Below are 22254 nucleotides of genomic sequence, written 5' to 3'. Positions count from 1 at the left end.
ATTATGTGCTTTTCTTTTAATAATGTCTATTAATTCATCAATTGCTGTTGTTCTTTATTTTTTATGCTGCTCTGTTGTAATGCACATTGGCCAACCTTGTGTTGTTTTTAATTGTGCTATATAAAGAAAAAAAGAAGACAATTGTGCACAGGCTCACAGCCTGTTACCTATTCATTGCTATACCTTTAAAGAGTGTAGTAGATTAAAACATATGATTTTATCCACAGAAGTTACTGTATTATAAATATAACTAAAGCAAGATCTTCTCTAATTGCAAGTATACATAAGAATCCAGGGTGAGTTTCTAGGAGTATTTCAACAATTACCACATTTATAGTAGTCATGCATTAGACGTGAAGCATGTAGTGAGGTTAACAGTTCTTCTACCTCAAAATTAGATTTTTAACTGTGATGTTCCCTCTTTAAACTGGTATATGAATACAGAGTTTGATAATGTGTTTCACAATACTATATGTTTATAAAATGTACATTATAACAAGGGGCATAGACTGTAAGGGGAGGTTGGGGGGTGATGGGAGTTAACCCCCAAATAATCAATACAAGCAACGCTCCCGTTATTTATACCATGATCAATGGAAACATGGGGTTTCCACACACACACACACACACACACACACACACACACGTAGTGTTTCCATGTTTTATGGGGACTTTCCATAGACATAATGGTTTTTATACTGTACAAACTTTATATTCTATCCCCTAAACCTAACCCTCACAGAAAACTTTCTGCATTTTTACATTTTCAAAAAACATAATTTAGTATGATTTATAAGCTGATTTCCTCATGGGGACCGACAAAATGTCCCCACAAGGTCAAAAATTTTGGGTTTTACTATCCTTATGGGGACATATGGTCCCCACAAAGTAATAAATACACGCTCACACACACACACACACACACACACACACACACACACACACACACACAGTTGTGTTTCCATGTTTTATGGGGACTTTCCATAGACATAATGGTTTTTATTCTGTACAAACTTTATATTCTATTCCCTAAACCTAAACCTACCCCTAAACCTAACCCTCACAGAAAACTTTCTGCATTTTCAAAAAACATAATTTAGTGTGATTTATAAGCTGTTTTCCTCATGGGGACCAACAAAATGTCCCCACAAGGTCAAAAATTTTGGGTTTTACTATCCTTATGGGGACATTTGGTCCCCACAAAGTGATAAATACACGCTCACACACACACACACACACACACACACACACACACACACACACACACACACACACACACACACACACACACAAGCCAAATCCATGCCCTTGATTATGATGCAAAAGTGTGGGGCACCAGGTCCAAGTGTTCAGCTAATTATTTTAGATTTCTGAGATTTAAGATTTCTGAGAAGGGACAGAGAGCTGCTAAGGCAGTTCTGTCAAAGCAATTTCATCAGGCCAAAGAAAGAATCACAGTCATACAATGAAAGACAACCACAGACACTGGTCAAAGTTATTATTGTAGAATAATTTGATTAGATTTTTTTTATACAGACAAAAAGTTTTGACTTATTTTCCCAGTAAATTCTTAGATTTCCATACAGTTTAGTCTACAGTATACAGCTGTGTTCTTTCATCATATATAGATACTTTTTTCTCTTAAGTAACAGGCATGTAATTATAAATATATTTAATAGTTAAATTTTTTTTCTCTTTTTAAGTGTTTTTTTTTTCTTCATTGTAGAGCAGTATGTGTATGTTCAGGAGAATGTGCAACTGTTTTTTTTTTTTTTCCATCAGTTGAAAGAGCACTGTTGGAATAAGACAAGAATAATAATAATCATAATAATAGTCATAATAATAATCATAATAATGTACAAGCTGTTCAATTTTAATTCTTTACAAAAAACATACGGAGAAAGAAAGAAAAAAGACAATAAAGTGTAATAAAACAAAAACATGTGCTTAAACTGTAAACAATAGATGCACATGTGCACATTTTGGCAAAATTTACAGTGATGGTGCAGTTGTACAATAATTTATAACTTTTATATTAAATATATTATATTATTTACTCTTTTTCACATTACAATTTTTCACCTTACCTTGCATGATTTTTCTACAACAGAATGGAACAAAATGAAGGCAGACAATGGAGTTTAGAATTATCTGTATTTTTTTATAGATATATATGTATGTGTATTTATATATATTTCTGTCACTCAATCAGGACTTTAAGTCTCGATAAAGTGGCTAACTGTTTTTGTGGAAAAGAGGGATACCATACATATGCCACTGTAATATATCATCACTTTCTAGAGAGTTGAATGATTGGGGTATACAACTTCGATATAGTTCAAATTTAAAATGATTCAGAGACAAGCATAGCTTGAGGCCTATTTTGGTAGTTAAGCTTTGCTAAGAGTAAGATAAGGTTAGAAAATATTTGTTTATTATGCATATGGGTTTAGCGGTTCCAGTTCCATCCTCTCTGACCACCACTTTGGTCTGCTGATTGTGTCTGTGCTTTTAAATGGGTTCAGTCTCATAGACCTGCCAGCGCTCTCACCAATGGAGACTCCACTGGAACTGTCCAAGCATGATCAACTCATTGAAAGGCTGAACACAGTCATACAGAGATAACAGTTTATTAACTGCTTAAAATGGGAGGGCAGAGTGATATCTGATAAGGTTTTCAGTTTCCATAACGATCTAAACAAACAAAATGTTCTGGTCTTTGTAGAATTGGTCAGCCCATTTTAAGCAGTGTGTCTACTGGCATTTAGTAGTCAGATTGGCAGTGTGACACTGCTCCACTCCCAGGCTCAATGCCTCATTTTTGAATGAAAGCAGGCCAGAGTATCAGGAGGAGAACTTCAGCATGTACAATCCCATATGAATGACAGTACAGATGCACTAGGAGGAGAAACGTGTGTCCACAAACTGTTTAAGAGCCACAGTGAAGCATCGACAGACAAACGTGAAGTCAAAGAATGACAGTGAAGAGCGCTATGATATCAACATGCTCTGCAAAGACACGACTGACCAGTGCAATGACATGATCTAGTGAGGCTCATGCTTGCATTGTCTGCTTTCAATATTTGCCAGTTTCTCAAAACTGGACAATCTAGAAAAGTATTCTATACAGATAAAGGTATTTTGTCTTATATCACTATGTACATGTCGTGAAGCGTATTTTACAGAGCTGTGGACAGGGCAGTCTGTTGCATAAGTGCCAGTCTCTTTAACAGAATGATTGTATTACATTGCAATGCTTTGACAATAGCAACATGATTAAAACTGGACCAACCCAGAAGATGGGTTGTAAAAAGAGGTAACTCCTGATGGTACATTGATCAGTGGAAAGTTGATGGAATGTAAGTGAATCAAACATACTATAATTTGACATGGAGGATCATGCATGTCATTACATAACAGGGATTATTGTTCTGTGCAAACATATTGTTAACTCTGGTAACATATAGACCAATAGCCAGACAGTGTGTCACGGTGAACATCAGAATCATTCTGAATGTGTCACCTTTTGGGTGTTTGCCCAAAACAGTGAACCCCTAATATTGTGCAAAAGTAATGATACCCTCGCAGATTGTCCATTGTTAATATCTTTGATATTCATTAACTGAGATGTGGCAGTATAAGATGGATTTCTCTACAATGGTTTATGCCCTCTGACCACAGTCTGCAGATAGGTATGAGGATAGCAAGTGTGAACATGAATGCTTTAAAGGGCCAGCAGGTATGCTTGTGCAGAGCAAAAATGATTTGAAATTGTTTAAAGGGTTAATGCATTTGTTGGTGTCATCTGAACAACAGGGATTTTAATGGCTTTAATGTGAAAGAACTATAAGACACCATTAAATGTTGAGTCTGGGCAAACCCACTGAACTCACCAAGACTTTGAGTCAGCTCATTTGAATAAGGTAAGACATATTAACAAGGCTATTTTGTCTTAAGGCTGTTTGCCATTGCTAAGATGGAAAACCACCAAAAACAACTTCCACTTCAACCACTGTGTCTGTGAGAAGGGATTGCCCAAAATCCCCTACCCTGTAGCATATTTTAAACAAGAACAAGCTACAAATTGTCCTCAAATAATGCGCTTAAATATGTTTTTTCTATAAAATGTTTTAAACTATTATCATTCAACAGAAATTAAAATCGCGCAGCAATGTTTTTGTCTTCCTTTTGTTAACAGCAGATGCATTATTATTTAATTATTCAAAGCTTCAAATTTATATAATCTTTGCTTTGTTAGTAGTTCTTTTTTGTCACTTTTTATATTTTTAAAACATAGACAACACACACACACACTGACACATAGAGAGAGAGAGAAAAAGACAAAATTAAAGTGAAAATAAAAAGAAAATTTTGGTGATCCCACAATAAATTAATTGATAAATAATAAATAAATTAACAAATGTTTTTAAAGCTAATCATAGCATAAAGCACTGGCTATAGAGTAATACAAAATTGACTCTGTGATGTAACAATGATAATCTGAGCACTCATTAAGATGGTGGAAATAGTAAGAATTCAAAACATGACAATAATCATATTGAGTTTAGTTACACCAATAAAAAGTGAATGGACCCCTACTCCACCTGTAGGAACTTATTTTCCTTCACATTCTGAGAAGTCAATAGTCACCAGCACTAAATAACCACTAAAAGTCCATCTGGTCTGGATCCCTGAACTTTTTAGGACCATCCAAAGGAACCCCAGACATACAGTAGATGGCCTCCTCTCCACACAGTGAGAGGAGAGTTGCCTGTAGGGATGTTGTTGTTGAGATATGAGGAGTGATAGTGCTTGTAGTGGACGGTTGTAGTGGCATGGGCAAATGATTGTAATGTGATGGACCCTGTCCCTGTTCAGTGAGTATGGGGTCAACCACATATATCATGTCATTAGATGCCTCCCCCACCAGCCTGACTTGCACAACTGCATCCTCAAAGTCTAGTAGGTTAATCTGGAGTCAGTCATAGAGAAGTCTCCAGGGCAATGAGGGGGTAGAGATGTTGAGAGGGGGTCGTCCAGTGCCCACTGGGGCTTGTGGGGAGGTTTAGGTCATAGATGCCACTCTCGATGGCGTTGTTGTTGCGGTTAGGCATGGCAGGGAGGCTGTACTGGCGATAGGGCTGTGGTGGTGGGCGGGCACGCTGTGGTTGCTGGACTGGGGGAGGAGGGGGCTTTCGAAAGGCCGGATGCAATTGATAGTTATGCCTCGACCACTCAGATTCTTCATCAATGTCTGTGTCGTCAATCAGCGGTATGTTGTGAATGTAGTCGTTGATGAGAAACTCAGGGTGTGCCATGAAGTTGTGGATGGAATTCCTGGACGCAGGTTTCTCCATTCCATCGTAAAGGGAGCTACGGAACGCTTTCACCACCCGCATCTAGATGTGAGTGGAGGGTGTCAACCACAGAAGAGGCAAGAGAGAAAAGGGCAGAAAAAGAGGAAGATAAAACAGGCAGATGGAAAGGGAAAAGTGAGGACAAGTGAAAGAAAGAGAGAAGGGTGGGAGCAAATAAATCTCTTAGTACATGTATGGTAGAATAGACTTAAAACACTGTAGAACCTGTTCAGAACATGCCTTACGATGCACAGACAGCTCAAGATCAGGTTGCTGCAATATTGTTCACTCACTGAATCTGTTTTTCTCCACATTGTATTGTCCACAAAACAGAGCTTCAACTGAATATAGTCTGTAATTGGTTAATACATTTGTTTTGGTTTGGGTAGTCACAGTAAACATTTAGTTTTTAGTACTTAAAAGTGCAGTGTGTGATTTATGCGCACTAGTGGCACCAAAGAGAATTGCAATTTTAGATAAAGACAATATGAGTAGGGCTTGCTGTGGAAAAACCTCACTGCTACAATGTCCCACCAAGGGCCTCAGTACAATCCTACCCCAAGTAAAACAAGCCCTTCCCATGTCTCTACAATGATCAGGTGCTGAGATATTCCTTGGCCCCTAGGGGCCTCCAGGGGCCCTCAAGAGCCTCATGGGGGCCACAAAGGGCCTCAGTATACTGCCCGAAGTAAAAATAGTCTATCCCTGCATGTCTCTGCAATGTTCTAGTGCAGAGATATGGCTTGGGCATTTTGCTTTACGCTTGTTATGGCAGTTGGTGATATTTAAAGACTGCTTGCTAACCTGAGTCAAGTGAGCCCACCCCCAAATCTCTTTGACAATCTAATCTGGAGATATGATCATCCTGATCACTTTTCAATATTAAGGCTATGGGATTTTCTTACCTGTTTTTTACACCCGTACTCTTCGAAAAGCCATAGCACACTGCTCCTCATTGAGCCGGTTGTTCAGACACCAAATTCATGGGTGTATGACAATCAGTGGAGAACAAGTAACATGCCAAATGATTGATGGAAGAAGAAGAACTGGGTTAGGGATTCTGGAAAATCCCTAAACGAAGGTCAGAGCAATTGTAATAGTGACGTCTTGCTAAAGCAAGCACCACTAACTAGACACATTATCAGAAGAAAATGAGAATTTGCCTCGGGTTGTTATAATTTGTTAGGTGCTGTGAGTCCAAAAAGCCAACCATGTCTCTATGATATTTGGGCCCCTAGATGTGGCTAAAGCTCTCAAGGGCCTCAGTACAACACCCCAAGTGTAAAATGACCAACCCCATGTCTATATGATACTCTGAAAGGGCCCTCAATTGATAAGAGTTGACCCCCATGATATTTTGCTGCTGAGATATGGACGAGGCCACCACTAATGAGACTCTCCGCATCTTCCATGGTTTGGTCTCATATCATTGGTTGGGCCAATATTGCTATGCTGAGCAACTCAAATAAACAGATTGCAATTCTGTTTGATGCTTCTAGTGGTATAGCAATTACAAACAGCACCATTCATCACTTAGTTCTAATACCTATAATCTTAGGCTTTACACTAAAACTGCACAACCAGATCTTAAGAGTTTCTCAAAGAAAGAGAGATGACAAACAAAATAAAACCAAATTGTAAAGACACAGATAATGGCCCCAAGCTGTCAGTTCACAAACCTCACCCAAAAAAATAAAAGATGATGGACATTCTCATAACCTCAAAACAGAAAACACATCAAGCCTCAGATGGAGAAACAGATGGAAACACAAACTATCAAAAAGCCAATACAAAACATATGCCATGTGTGTATATTGACACTGAAAAAATGAAAACTGAAATAATCATTCAAACAGAGAGATAGAAACAGAAAGGAGATGTTTTGATACAAACATCAACAGCCAATAGAAGAAACCGTGGGTTACAATCTGCAAAAAAGTGCTAAGCAAAACATCAGACAGGTGGTAAATTGCAGAATATACAGATGCATGACTGGAGTTTTGGTTGGAGGGATGGAGGGAGGTCCCATCCGTACCCACAGCATGCAGTGATGATGTACTCAGACTTAAACCTCATTAGTACTAGTAGCAGCATTCAGGGGTCTGGTTACAACACAGGTATGGTAATGAAGCAATGGCACTCTAGTCATGTAATCATGATGTCATAAAAGTAGCCATGGAGGTAACATGCATAATGAGGCCATAAGCCAATGGTGTCAATAAATGCCAATGAGTGAAAATAGGTAATTGGCTTTGAAGAGATACTGTAGCTAAGGTGTGTTAAGTATCCAATGATCTCATAATATCATCTATGCATTTATCAGTGTCACATTGAACAGCAAACTGTTTTATTCCAGATTTGTATTCTACATAATGTAAAATAATAAAATAATAATTGTATGAAAATCAGTTATTTAGAGGGGTAAGATGGATACAATATATAAATGTACACAGATAGTACTGGACCAGTTGTGCATGCTGATTGGTCGAAGCAAAACCCATGTCCACCATATCACTATGCAGAACTTGTAGTGGGAATTTATTTTTTGTGACTTGGCAATGTTCTATGGTCAAGGATTATATCTTCTGCACTTAATGAATTTTCTTAAGTAGTAAAGAAGTTACAATGAAAACATGTGTCCTTAATATTCTGTTTTACTTTTATTTATAATTTAATAAAAACAATAAGGCACTCTAGGACATGCTTTATTGTGAATACTCTGCTGTGCAACATGCCAAACAACACCCTTTAGATGTGACTAAGGGAGAGAATCAACAGGGGCCTGAAAATACAAAATTACATTGATATCTGTCGATAATAATGTGAGCTTTTATATTTAGTGTATTAAGATTAAAAACTGTGATATATCACAATATTTATACTCACTTCTCCTTAATCTTAATTGGACTGATTAATTGCAAAATTATATTCTTATATTCGTTCTGAGTTAAATTTTTGGCGAATACAATATTGATGAAAAGTATTGATGTGAAAAATGTCACATAAAATACAGTGCATTTATTCTTGGCATTAGAATATCGATACAGTATTGTGAGGTAAAATATCACAACACAATAATACAATCCAATGATATTACACTTCTTTATGTTTAGTCTATTGAAATTGAAAGCTGTTATTTATTGCAATCTTTAACCCGGTTCTCATTCATCAAATTTGGACTTTTATTGCAATTCATGGAATTATTTTCTAAACTTTTTTGAATTTCGGTAGAATAGAAATAATTGAGTGTTTGACAGTGTCTGGCTCAATCTCTTTTGTCCCAAAAGTATTGATGTTAAAAATGTACAGTAACTAAAAATATGAAATCTTGCCGTTAGAATATCTATACAGTATTGTGAGGTTAAATTACAGGATCACTTTTAAATATACTATACTTTTTCTCCCCACCTCTAGTCAAAACTGTATTCAGCCCAGCTTCTCTTACCTTATTGCTTTATTGCTCCTTAGGTTCAGATTACATTGATTGCCAGAGGAAATTTTAAAGAATTTCCAAAGGCATCATCTAGATGGATGATTATGACTTCTCTGAGACATGGCACTGAGCTGCTGATTACACGACACCGACTGATGTGACAGAAGACCTTAACAAGCACTATTACACTGACAAGAACAGAGCAGGCACAATAAACAAGGTCACAGCATCTCTGGTTTCTGTAAAAGTCACCTTATCAGCACAAATGGATCACACCTTTTTACAGTATCTTTTGCCTGAAATGTAATTTAATTAAACATTTTTTATCTCTGTAAGGGATACTATTCTGAATTACTGTTTAGATGACAGATTTGCTTGTAGATGACTACAGATGTTGGAACACCATTTTCAGTGAGAGTGAGAGAGAGAGAGAGAGAGAGAGAGAGAGAGAGAGAGATTTTGTGCATCTTTCAACATGCAGCAGAGCAGACAAGTGCAGATGACACTGAGAAAGAATAGTTGTAGAGTGAGGATGGAATCAGCCTCAGTCTGTTAATGCAGAGAAAAGAGTAAGGAGCACAGGAACCAGTCAGAAAGCAAAATACACAGCGTGCTCTGCTCATTCCAGTGCAGCTGTCTCGTTCTCGTGTTATAGAAAGAAAACAAAACTCAAGCTAAAAGTAAAAACTGAAAATGCATGATGGTAAGCAGTCAGAATCATGCTGTAAGTGTAAATCAAATGCAGCTGTAGCACATATACACATGTCTCTTGTGTGTATATTTTGAAGGAAGGAGATTTGAGAACACAGTCCTTTGCTGTGGCCACAGGCTGGTGCAAACCCCACTCCACCCATTCCAACACACACCCAGCAAAGGAAAGGAAGCTAAAATGACCAAGAAAGAATTCACAAGAGACAAAACAAACAAACAAACAGGAAGGGACGGTCAAGCATTTGGTTAAGTGCTTATCTGTTTTTCCAAAGAGCCTGTTTGTTGCTAAGAAAAAAAGATGTCATGCAAATCTTAATTGACAAATCTATTGTTTGTTTTCATTTTTGTTCTTTCTTTCTTCTTTCTTTCTATTTTTGGATGGATACAGGTAAACATTCGAGTATATCGCCCACTTTTGGGAAATGTGTGTTTTAATCATTGCTCTGGATGTTAACATGCCAGATTATATCCACTGTCTCCCCCATGCTGTCCTTCAAAGAAAAAAGCTTAATGGAAAAACTTTATCATTAAATCAAAACAAAAAAAAAGACTACTTTGCTCAACAAATATTTCCCAAAGATGTCTGAAATAATAGATAGAGCTACATAGAAAGACTTGAAGAAGCAGACAAAGTGAAAAGATGCAGGAAAGGAGAGGAAGTAGTTAACAAAGCAGTGATGGAAACTGAGAAATAATTACATCATTTTGAATTTTTAAGTTTGCATTGTGTGAAATTTGGGTTTGTAACAACATGAGGGTGAGTAAATGATGACAAAATGTAAACATTTGTATGTACTATCCCTTAGAGCAATCAGTGCTCTGCATCCAGTGGACAAGACATGGACCTATTTTCACTCAATAAAGGGCAAATCATGAAGCTATTCAAATATTTTAGGGAATTCTCAATATATATATAAATACAGTGTTTAAATTATTTGCTTGTGAAAAAATAGTTAAAATGTATGAGTAAAGGTAATTGAGTAAATGTAAATGAATGTTTGTACATCCTGTATATATATATATATATATATATATATATATATATATATATATATATATATATATATATATATATACACACACTCACTGGCCACTCTATTAGGTACACCTGTACATTTACTTATTCGTGCGACTATCTAATCAGCCAATTATGTGGCAGCAGTGCAGTGCATAAACATCATGCAGATACAGGTCAGGAGCATCAGTTAATGTTCACATCATGATTTCAACTGTGGCATGATTGTTGATGATATTCACACACAACACTCACTGGATGTTTATGGTTTTTGGCACCATTCTGAGTAAATTCTAGAGACCGAAACACCTTGTTGATGACAGAGGTCAATGGAGAATGGCCAGACTGGTTCGGAAAGGCTACTTGTGACAGGGCGGAGGGCATTTTTATGAATGGTCTATGTTCTCAGTGCGAGAACATAACCATGACAGCATTGCGGTCGTAGGCTTTTTCTTGTAGTGAGAAAAAAACGCTTCAGCCACCCCCCCGCGCCTCGCCTCCTTCCTACGGGATTGAGGCAGGCGCTGCGGGCGATGAAAACGATCTGGGGACAATGACGGGCTCCGTTTTCGCCGGGTGAACCCCCTCGAAACCCCCCGCCTCCCCGGCACGCTTGCTTGTTTCCGTCCGAGCTCGGGATGAGCATTCTCTCCAATGGGTTATGTTTTCAGTGCGAGAACATAACCGCGGCAGCGTTGCGATCCCTGCTTTCTCTTGTAGTGAGAGAGAGCCACTTCAGCCGCCCCCCGCGCCTCGCCTCCTTACTATGGGATTGAGGCAGGCGCCGCGGGCGATGAAGAACGATCTGGGGAGAATAACGGGGCGCTTTCGCCGGGTAAATCCCCTCGAAACCTCCCGCCTCCCCGGCACGCTTGCCGGCTTCCCGCGAGCTCTGGATTAGTGCGGCCGGCTTAACGGCCTGCCGTCCGGTCCCTCGAGCTCCCTGGCATTGGATGATGACATCACCGCTGCATCGGAGAGCGTAACAGCGGCGCCGGATGCGGATAACTCGCCTGGGCCGCCACCTTTGGGTCCCCGCCCGGTCTAAGCCTGACGCACGAAGGTCCGCTATGCTTCCCCGGGCTTAATTGGTTCCGCGGGCATGTGCGCCGCTCACAGCCGCGCCCCCCCCGGGCCCCTTCCCGGACGTGCATGACGAGCTGAGCAAGCCCAGCTTCCTCGCTCCTCTGCTCTCGCTACCCTCGGTGGTAGAACGGTCCCAGACCGCTCCCCCCTGCACGTCATGGCCCCCTCCTGCAAGTCCACCCGGACAGGGCACTCCAAAATCTGCACTTGGGTAGTCCTGTTTTTGACGTGCTGCAGGAACTGCACTCAAACAGGCGATGGACACTCCGTGGCCCAGAAACGCAACGATGGACAGGCAGTACAGGAGGCAGACAAAGCACGCTTTCTCAAACGCCCCCATCTCCCAGTTCCGTCCATTCGGCGACGCTGCGTGACGACTTCGCCCAAAAAGGCAGTCCTCAGTGGTGAAGAAACAGACGAAGGCTATTTTCACACATCCTGCCCTGACGCAAACCTGCCGCCAGGGGCCATGCCCTGTCTGCTCGCCGAGGGCGCCCTCCTGCGGCTTTCAAGGAAGAAAGAAAGTGGTGCTCCGCCTCAACTAAGTGAGTGGGCCCAGCTCTCAGCCCCAGCGTCGAGCTCCCCGCAGAAGTTGGATGCCCATCGTCTCACGGGCCCCCTTGTGGACCCAGAAGGCTCCCAGGCGCCCCTGAGATGACCGACCCAGAGACCGAGACAGTAGCTCCGGAGCTGGTAAGACCACTCCGTTCCCTGGTGGAGGGCCGGAAGGAGAATTTATTTTTGTTAAATTCTTTACACACTATAGAGCTATTTCCTTGTTGTCTCTGGGTCACCTGGCCCGCAAATGCCGTTCTCACGGCACTCTGCTTTCAGGCCTCAACAGTCCCGGCTTCCTGGACGCGGTGTCCCCGCCCTCAGCCCCACGACTGTTCCCCGGCCAGCCGGTTCAGACGAGTCCAGAGGACGCCAGCAGACCTCCTCAGTCACGAACCCGCCCCCTGCCGGGTGCGCGGAGCAAGGTAGGTGCTTTGAGTTTATTCTCAGCACCAGAGCCTCGGGACGCTGCAGTGCCTCCCGACGCCGCATTACCTGTTCCGCACCGCTGCGAAGCCCGCCGGGTACGTCCAAAATACTCGTCCCCTTGGTGCCCCTAGCACGGAGCTTAGAGGCGTGGCTCTCACTGCCCAGCCCGTCACGCTGGCTGCACCGGACCATTCGACTCGGTTATGCCAGGTCTCCGCCCCCCTTCGTGGGCGTTCACTTCTCCGCAGTGCACGACAGACACGCTCAGTCCCTGCGCAAAGAAATCGCCTCCCTTTTAATCAAGGACGCGATAGAGCCTGTCCCTCCAACCGAAAGGAAGAAGGATTTCTACAGCCCTTACTTCGTTGTACCCAAGAAAGGCGGCGGCGTACGACCGATCTTGGACTTGCGAGTTTTCAATCGGACCTTGTCCAAACTCCCGTTCAAAATGCTCACCCAGAAACAAATTCTATCTGGCGGCCGGCATCTAGATTGGTTCGCAGCGATGGACCTGAAGGACGCGTACTTCCACGTCTCGATTCGCCCTCGACATCGACCCTTTCTGCGGTTCGCGTTCGACGGCCAGACGTATCAGTACAAAGTCCTCCCCTTCGGCCTGTCTCTGTCCCCTCGATTCTTCACGAAGGTTGCAGAGGCGGCTCTTACCCCGCTACGAGGAGCGGGCATACGCATACTCAATTACCTCGATGATTGGCTCATTCTGGCCTCCTCGCAGGAATTACTATGCGCACACAGAGACCAGGTGCTTGAGCACCTCGGCCGTTTAGGGTTTCAGGTCAACTGGGAAAAGAGCAAGCTCACCCCGGTCCAGAGCATCTCTTTTCTCGGTTTGGAGTTAGACTCAGTTAGACTCAAGGCACCGTGGTCCCTTTGAAACGTTTCCAACGGCTCCTGGGGCATATGGCATCCTCCGCGGCGGCCACGCCACTGGGGTTGATGCATATGAGACCACTTCAGCATTGGCTCCAGACTCGAGTCCCGAGACGAGCATGGCGCCACGGCATGCATGGTGTGGAAGTTACCTCTGCCTGCCGCCAAACCTTCAAACCCTGGACAGACCTCTGCTTTCTACAGGCAGGAGTACCCTTGCAGCAGGTGTCCCGTCGCGTTCTGGTTACAACCAACACCTCCAAATTGGGTTGGGGCGCCGTGTGCAATGGGCGCGCAGCCGCAGGCCGGTGGAACCGATAGAGCTGCTGGCCGTTTCTCTTGCCCTGAACAAATTTCTTCCGTTGATTCGTGGCAAGCATGTCCTAGTCAGGACAGACAGCACCACGGTGGTGGCCTACATAAACCGCCAAGGCGGAGTACGCTCCCTCCACATGTCACAGCTCGCCCGTTGTCTCCTCCTTTGGAGTCAGCAGCGACTGGAGTCACTGCGCGCCACTCACATCCCCGGCAACCTCAATGTGATAGCGGACGCGCTGTCAAGACAAAACTTGCCCGGCGGAGAGTGGAGGCTCGACCCCCAATCGGTCCAGCTGATTTGGGACAGGTTCGGCAAGGCCCAGGTAGACCTGTTTGCCTCCCAGGAAACCTCTCACTGTCCGCTCTGGTATGCCCTCATAGAGGCTCCCCTTGGGACAGATGCTCTGGCGCACAGCTGGCCCGCGGGGCTGCGCAAGTACGCTTTTCCCCCAGTGAGCCTTCTTGCACAGGTGCTATGCAAGGTCAGGGAGGACAAGGAGCAAGTCACTCTGGTGGCCCCCTACTGGCCCAACCGGACGTGGTTTTCGGATCTCACGCTCCTCATGACAGCCCCTCCCTGGCGAATTCCCCTGAGGAAGGACCTTCTTTCTCAGGGACGGGGCATGCTCTGGCATCCGCATCCAGACCACTGGAATCTCCACGTCTGGTCCCTGGATGGGACGCGGAGGATCTAGCCGGCCTATCTTCAGCCGTCATAGACACTATTAACCAAGCCAGAGCCCCTTCGACCAGGCATCTTTACGCCCTGAAGTGGCGTCTGTTCATGGACTGGTGTTCTTCCCGAGCCGAAGACCCGCAGAAGTGTGCAGTTAGGTCAGTGCTCGTGTTTCTTCAGGAGAGGCTGGAGATGAGGCTGTCCCCCTCCACCCTGAAGGTGTATGTTGCCGCTATCGCGGCCCACCACGACACGGTAGACGGCAAGTCTCTTGGTAAGCACGACTTAATTGTCAGGTTCCTAAAAGGTGCCCGGAGGATGACTCCCTCCCGGTCTAACCTGTTTCCTTCCTGGGATCTCTCGGTCGTCCTTATGGGACTCAGGAGACCCCCCTTCGAGCCGCTTGACTCAGTAGGACTCAGGGCCCTCTCTCTCAAGACCGCCCTGCTGATCGCGCTCGCTTCCATCAAGAGGGTCGCGGACCTGCATGCGTTCTCTGTTAACGACGCTTGCCTGGAGTTCGGTCCGGCGGACTCTTTTGTGATCCTAAGACCGCGACCGGGCTACGTGCCCAAGGTTCCTACCACACCCTTCAGGGATCAGGTGGTGAACCTGCAAGCACTGCCCCGGGAGGAGGCAGACCCAGCCCTTTCACTGCTGTGTCCAGTACGTGCCTTACGTATTTACAGCTCTTCGTCTGCTTTGGGGGACAGCAGAAAGGGAATGCTGTCTCCAAGAAGAGACTCGCCCACTGGGTTGTCGACGCCATTTCCCTGGCTTATCACACCCAGGCCGTGCCCCCCCCTTGCGGGTCCGAGCCCACTCCACCAGGAGTGTTTAGTCCTCATGGGCACTGGCTAGGGGCACTGCCCTACCAGACATTTGTAGAGCAGCGGGCTGGGCAACACCTAACACTTTTGCGAGATTCTACAATCTCTGCGTTGAGTCAGTATCGTCCCGTGTTCTCTCAGGTACCGAGCCCGTAGAACTCGGTGGCACGTCCACGATCTGACCGGGTGAATCGCTTGCACCCAGCGCCCTTCCCCCTAACCAGGGGAAACAGTGCGCCTTCATTCCCAGGAGATTCCAGGTTTGGGACACTGGTTGACTCCTCCCTAGCCCTCGTGGGTCGCAGTTCTGCAGAGGAACTCGCCGACCCAAACCACTGCGGGTACCGCAAGCTACCCTGTACTGGTATAGGTGCCCCACAGGTAAGGCCTCCTGTTCGGACTCCCCCTGTGTGTAAAACCACGGTTCTGTCCCATCACGAGTTGACTCTGTGTTTCCCTTAGGCAATTACAGCTGCCTCGGTTGCCGTGCTGTATGCTTCCCCCCTCTGCGAGGCTGGATCTACCACCGCACTACTTTTCCGCATAAGACCTAAGTATAGGCCATGCGATGTATTTGCCACTCAAAATTTGCCTCCCCTCCTGGGTAGGTGTGGCCTCCGCAGGGTCTTCTCCGCCCTAATAAGGGCTAAGACCCCCTTCCCTCAATGCGTGTAAGGGCCCCGGCCGTAGTTGCTCTATGCGAGAAACATAGAGAGAAAAGAGGCCCAGCCAGGCTGGCCCGTTCCCATGTTGGCGGCCATCACCTTGTTCCCCCCTCCAGGGTAACGATAAGGAATCCTGATGGCTTAAATGGGGCATTGGGGAAGGGTACGTGCAGCCTGATACAGTTGGTCGTTCTGCATGTAGGAATACCTGCTCGCTCCTGTATCAGCAGATCACATACACGGCTCAGCGCATGGCTCTTTTTAAGTGGACCCCTAGTGTCGCTTCTCTGACACAACGTGGAGAGAGCGACAGAAGGGGAACGTCTAGGTTACGTGTGTAACCTCCGTTACCCGATGGAGGGAACGAGATGTTGTATCTCCCCTGCCACATCGCTGAGCCGAGCCCCTGTTGTGGCCGGACCATTTCTGGCTCCTCAGAAAAATCCTGAATGGACTCCCGTATATGCGCCGCTTAAATACCCGTATGTCCGGGGGCGGGACATGCAAATACTGGTTGCCAACTCTCATTGGCCTTTTTTCATAGTCCAGAGGTGAATATCGGCGCTCAAGAGAGACCCCTAGTGTCCCTTCTCTGACACAACGTCTCGTTCCCTCCATCGGGGAACGGAGGTTACATACGAAACCTAGACGTTTTTGGCACCATTCTCTTTACACTAGTGACTGTTGTGCTTGTGAATCCCTGGAGATCAGCAGTTTCAGAAATACTCAAACTAGCCCATCTGGCACCAACAATTATGCCATGGTCTAAATCACTGACATACATTTTTTTCCTCATTCTAATGGTTGATGTGAACATTAACTGAAGCTCCTGACCAGTATATGCATGATTTTATACATTGCACTGCTGCCACATGATTGGCTGATTAGATAATTGCATGAATAAGTAGGTGTACAAGTGTACCTAATAAAGTGGCCGGTGAGTGTGTGTGTGTGTGTGTGTGTGTATTTATATAATAAATAACCTAAAGTGGACAATGGGACCTTCTAAACACTGGCGATATTGTTTTGTATCTTTTTCTTAATACATGAATTTGTTTTATCACTGATTTCTTTGGAAGAATCTTTATTCTTTATTTCAAGCCTATCTTCATGATAATGCTTCAACTGTGGGGAGATATATATATATATATATATATATATATATATATATATATATATATATATATATATATATATATACACATACACACTACCAGTAAAAAGTTTTGAAACACTTGACTGAAATGTTTCTCATGATCTTAAAAATCTTTAGATCTGAAGGCGTATGCTTAAATGTTGGAAATTAGTTTTGTAGATACAAATATAATTGTGCCACCATATTAATTTATTTCATTATAAAAAAAAGTTTTTGAAATTGATAATTTGGACCAAATAATAAAGAACAGCAGCCAATATGTGCCCAACATAGATGGGAACTTCATCAATACTGTTTAAAAAGCATCCCAAGATGATACCTCAAGAAGTTGCTTGAGAAAATGTCGAGAGCAAAGGGTAACTACTTTGAAAATGCTAAAATATAACACAGTTTTTATTTATTTTGGATTTGTTTTAGTCACAATATAATTCCCATAGTTCCATTTATGTTATACCATAGTTGTGATGACTTTACTATTATTCTAAAATGTGAAAGAAAATAAAATAATAAAGAATGAGTAAGTGACCCTAAAATTTGAACCGGTAGTGTATGTTACAATTACATTTTAAATATACATTTTATAACATATTTTCAGTTTTAGTGCACAGAAACTATTACTGAACACAAAATGTCATTATAGGGTCTATAATTCAGAAACATTAGTGTTAGCTGAGGGTCTGAATACTTTAGCAATGACTGTACAATACTGCATCTCCTCTATCTGATAGCAGAATTCACAAAGTGACAAAGACTATGAATATGATTAGTGTTATCAGATGGCAGTCATCAAAGGCGCAGGGATTAGAAAAGCTCTAATAAATGACCCTCACTTGGATCTTTCCACTATGAGAATGTATTTTTCACTGACTCGCTCACTGATAGTGTGCATCTGTGTTGCGCAGTGAACCATTACCGTACAAGGCAAATGTTTGAGCACATGAGTGTGCTAACAGACTGGAGATAAACATGAATATATATCAGTGGCAGCACTGTGCTTTTTGGCTTACAATGTTAACCCTTCTTACAAAACCTAAAATGAAAACAAACTTTATCCAAAGATCTGTCAAATATATTTAAACAAATATCTGTGTAAGATAGCTGTGAAGGAAAAATTGCATGTTTTTTGGAAAGCTTTGATGAATGTTTGATCTAAATATAAATGTTTCTTTTTCCTCTAAAGTGCTATTCCCCAGTATGAAATTATTTTTGTTCTTAAAAATCAATGATACATATTTACTAAAGATGTAAAATCATATATATTCATAAAAGCATGTTAAATAAAAAATATTAACTAAAATGTAAGAAAAATATTTTGTAGTCTAATTTCTAATATGAGGATAACAGAATGGTGTTTAAAATGTTTTAAGTTAACATTTGGTCAAGTCAAAGCCAAAGAAAAGTAGTGAGAAGAAGAACAAAAATGAAGAGATGAATAGTGTTGATTAAGACTAGAGTGAGTAGAGTTAGACATTTCACACACGAGCACACACATACACACGGTGAATAAATGGAGGACAAATGCACAGATACACATGTAGCAGGACATAAAACAGTCAGCCGCAAAGAAAAATGTTGTGTGAGTGTCATAATCCTATAATTTCTATCCAGAAATAAAAAAAATACCACAAAGATGAAGAAATAGCTGAAAAAAATTAAAGCATTGATTAAGAAGCAATTATTCCACTATTTCCAGAAAAAAATAAAAATACTTATATATAAACTTCTATCAGTCTAATAAAGGAATATTCTGGGTTCAATACACGTTACATCGTGTACTAACTTGACACAAAGCATTTAGTGACCAGCAACAGGACAATCTATTTCTACGACATTGTACTGAAAAGACCATGAAATCTCTTTGGTCGAAATTTCCTCTCCACATAGTTAAACATTAAATACTTTCTGATTGGCTCTTATTGTGCCACGTTTTCATTTTCAGTATGGATAGACAAATCACATTCCTAGAAACCTACCAAATTGTGCATGGTTAGTACACATTGTAAAGCTCTATTGACAGCATCTGTTCCATTTTAAGTGCATTACCGTAAATGCAATATTTGTTGGTCACAAAACTGTCAATGGAGCTTGTTTTGAACCTAGAACATTCCTTTAAAGAATTATATCTAGACATCTAATTCTATGTTTAATTGAAAAAAAGAAGAAAGATTGTTTGTTAGTTAGAGTTTGAAAGAGAACAGATGCCTACAGAGGAGAGAAAAGGACACAGGGATAAAATAGATTTAAGCCATGATGGTGAATAGAGACTGTGAATATCTGTGGAAGGGAGACACAGTCAGTAGCTCATAGACATTAGAAGATGCTTTCACACAGTCTCACGATGGATAAATACAAGATGCATATTTTGGTAAAAAGTAATAGAGGAAGAGAGAAAAATGGACAAAAGTGAGAGACAGAGAGAAGGACCATATAGGGCTTATACTCAAAGGTTTACCACTCTACAGGCTCAGATGCCAAAGTAGTGCTCTATTGGACATTTAGAACCTCTGATTACTGTAAAGCCAATTTATTTGTTGCCTTTTAGAAAACCACGCTTGACAACAGAAGCCTTTCGGAAAATAAGCGAGTGCCACAGTCTCTCTGTTTTCTCTCAGTAGATGTTGAAACATAAATTCTGCCTGAACCACACAGCAGGTTCAATATAGAAGCAGTAATTGAATGCATTTTACATTTCAGTAAACTGGTACCATTTCTGGAATGACATTTGGTGGTGCAAATTAGAAAAATATTTAAGAATATACTTAAGAGGTAAAGTGTGCAATTTTTTGCGATGTGAATATACTCTCCTATCCCAACTTAATATGCAATGACAACTATATGTAAGCCATTTGTAGAATAATTTCAGTTAAAAGTTTAAGACTGTGGTGCTAACAAAACATTGTGCTGTTTTTTTAGCATCCCAACCAGCCTGGGACAGCAACTGGTTTAACTAATGGCAGGAATTTGTGGGAGAACAATCTGTTTGTATAAACCAATGGAAGACAGGAGAGAGTGTCTAGTTTGGAAACAGACAATTGTTTTGCTAATCTGTTTGGCTGATTCTATAGTGGCACAAAAATTACACACTTCACCTTTAAAGAAAAGTAAATCCCATTGGATGATTTTGAGCCAAAAATGGCTATTTCCTACCATGCATTTCACATGGTCACTGTGATTTTGACACACAGTAGAGATAGTTAAGAACGTAATCTGCTCAGCTTTGGACAGAGATAAGAGAGAGAATGGCTTATCAAGAAAGAGGGATTTGAAAACAAAACCAACACCATCAGACATCAAAGAAGAATCCTACAGCAAGAGAAAAGGCCCGACACAGCAAGACAGCACACAGACATCGAGAGAAGGAGAGGAGGGACTCGGGGGGAAACACAAACAGCGGTCCATACAGGATCAGTCAAAGCTAGACAGGCCATCTTGCAAAGAGCCACTCAATCACAGAGAGACGACACCAGTGAAGGTTTCAAACAAAGAATAAACGATAGAAAGTAACTGCACACACAGTGGGGTACGTTTATTTCACGTGCTGCAAAATGTGAGCAGGAATGCTTTGAGATGCATGTTGCTTCGAGTAGGCCTATGTGTGTGTGTGTGTGTGTGTGTGTGTGTGTGTGTGTGTGTGTACGTAGCTATATTTTGGGTGAAAAATGTCCCCAAAAGTGAGCTTAGTCCATCAATACCTTAGTTTATGTGAATTATAATTATCTTTATATATATAAATCACCCTAATGTATTAATCACCCTAATGTAAAGACCAGTATTAACCAGGATGATTTTGACCAACAATGCTGTTTTTTTTTTCAGCAGGGCAACGGAAATCTATTTTATGTCCTTATTTAACCAGCTAAGTTTGTGTTTATATGTGTATGTTTGCTGTCATTTGTATGGTAGTACTCATAAAAGCTATTGTACTGTTTCTGAAGTGAGTTTGTGTGTTTTGTGTTAGTGTCACATGAGTGTTGTGTCTGACACAGGTAGGGAAAACAGGGGAACTCACTCCCAGGCGCGGTGCTTGCATTGGCAGTGGAGAGAACTACATGAGTGGGGGTAGAAATATTGGTTACATCATGGAGCTGGCTGAGCACTGACGAGCGACGTCTCACTGCACCCTGAAACGAACCACTTCTCTTGAATGTACTCACTACCTCCATCTGCAGGAGAGAGAGAGAACCACATCATATACACACTTCAGAAGAAAGAAAGAGGGAGGTAGAGAGAGAGAGAGAGAGAGAGAGAGAGAGAGAGGAATAGGAGCAAGAAGAGGTGCAAGGAAGGAGAACAGCGAGGAGAAAATATGCTCGTGATTATTCCTCGCTTGACAAAGAAAAGTTATAACTTTACACTATGTACTATACACTACTTTCCACATTCAGACCTGCAAGCAGGATGTTTGTCTTTAAAGTCGTGATCCATAAAATTAAAATGGACCCCATTTGCTTTATTTACATGATACATCTATGCATGTTATTCAAAATAAAAATGTTTGTCTTCATAATCTTTTATAAAAATGTAATAACTCGCTCTGCCTCTGAAACGACTCTCCAAGATGCCAAGCTCTCTTATTTTTCAACCCCTCCCCTACAACCACCTGTCATATAGAGACAACTTTTCACTATTCAGTCCATTCCCGATGGATAAAATCAAGTCAACAGAATTTGTGGAATAATGATGATTACCATAAAAAATTATTTAGTAATAAACCACCCTGTATATATATATATATATATATATATATATATATATATATAAAAACTACAACATTACAGTAAGGAACTTACAATGGAAGTGAATGGGGCCAGTACTTAATCATTAAAAAACACACAGTTTCAAAAGTATAGCCACAAAACGTAAAACAATACACATGTTAAAATGGTTTTAGTATCATAAAATCAATGATTTACTGGATTTACGACGTTTCCTAGATTACAGGGTTTACAGGCGTTACATTTTCATGACAACAACGTTGTAATATTGGATAAAACTTTACAAAGATATGGTTAGTAAGCAATTTTATCACACTAAAATCATGTTAACGTGTATAGGTTTTTTTTCTGTGACTGCGTTAAGCGCAGCGCTACGTGCAACAACCCCGTGCAACGTCTTATACAATTGTCATGAAA

General features: G+C 42.0%; 1 protein-coding gene across 7 annotated transcripts in view; it reads right to left on the bottom strand.

Moving 5' to 3' along the window:
- Positions 1 to 1312: 1312 nt before the first annotated feature.
- atp2b3b (ATPase plasma membrane Ca2+ transporting 3b) overlaps positions 1313 to 22254 on the bottom strand; it is a 77102-nt gene continuing 56160 nt past the window's right edge. For 3 of the 7 annotated variants that reach the window (XM_052090950.1, XM_052090951.1, XM_052090952.1), the window contains 2 exons: positions 21132 to 21285; positions 5232 to 5399 (listed from right to left, as the gene is read on the bottom strand). In XM_052090950.1, coding sequence (XP_051946910.1) covers positions 5374 to 5399; positions 21132 to 21285 — 180 coding nt within the window. In that variant the 3' untranslated portion in view covers positions 5232 to 5373. Of the gene's footprint in view, positions 5400 to 21131; positions 21286 to 22254 lie in introns of all 7 variants that reach the window. The other 4 variants (XM_052090946.1, XM_052090948.1, XM_052090949.1 and 1 more) reach the window with 2 other exon arrangements.

The sequence above is a fragment of the Xyrauchen texanus genome, chromosome 25 (assembly GCF_025860055.1).
Source record: "Xyrauchen texanus isolate HMW12.3.18 chromosome 25, RBS_HiC_50CHRs, whole genome shotgun sequence".
NCBI lineage: Eukaryota > Metazoa > Chordata > Actinopteri > Cypriniformes > Catostomidae > Xyrauchen > Xyrauchen texanus.
The sequence above is the reverse complement of the archived record's forward strand: the minus strand, read 5'-3'. Positions and strand labels throughout refer to the sequence as shown.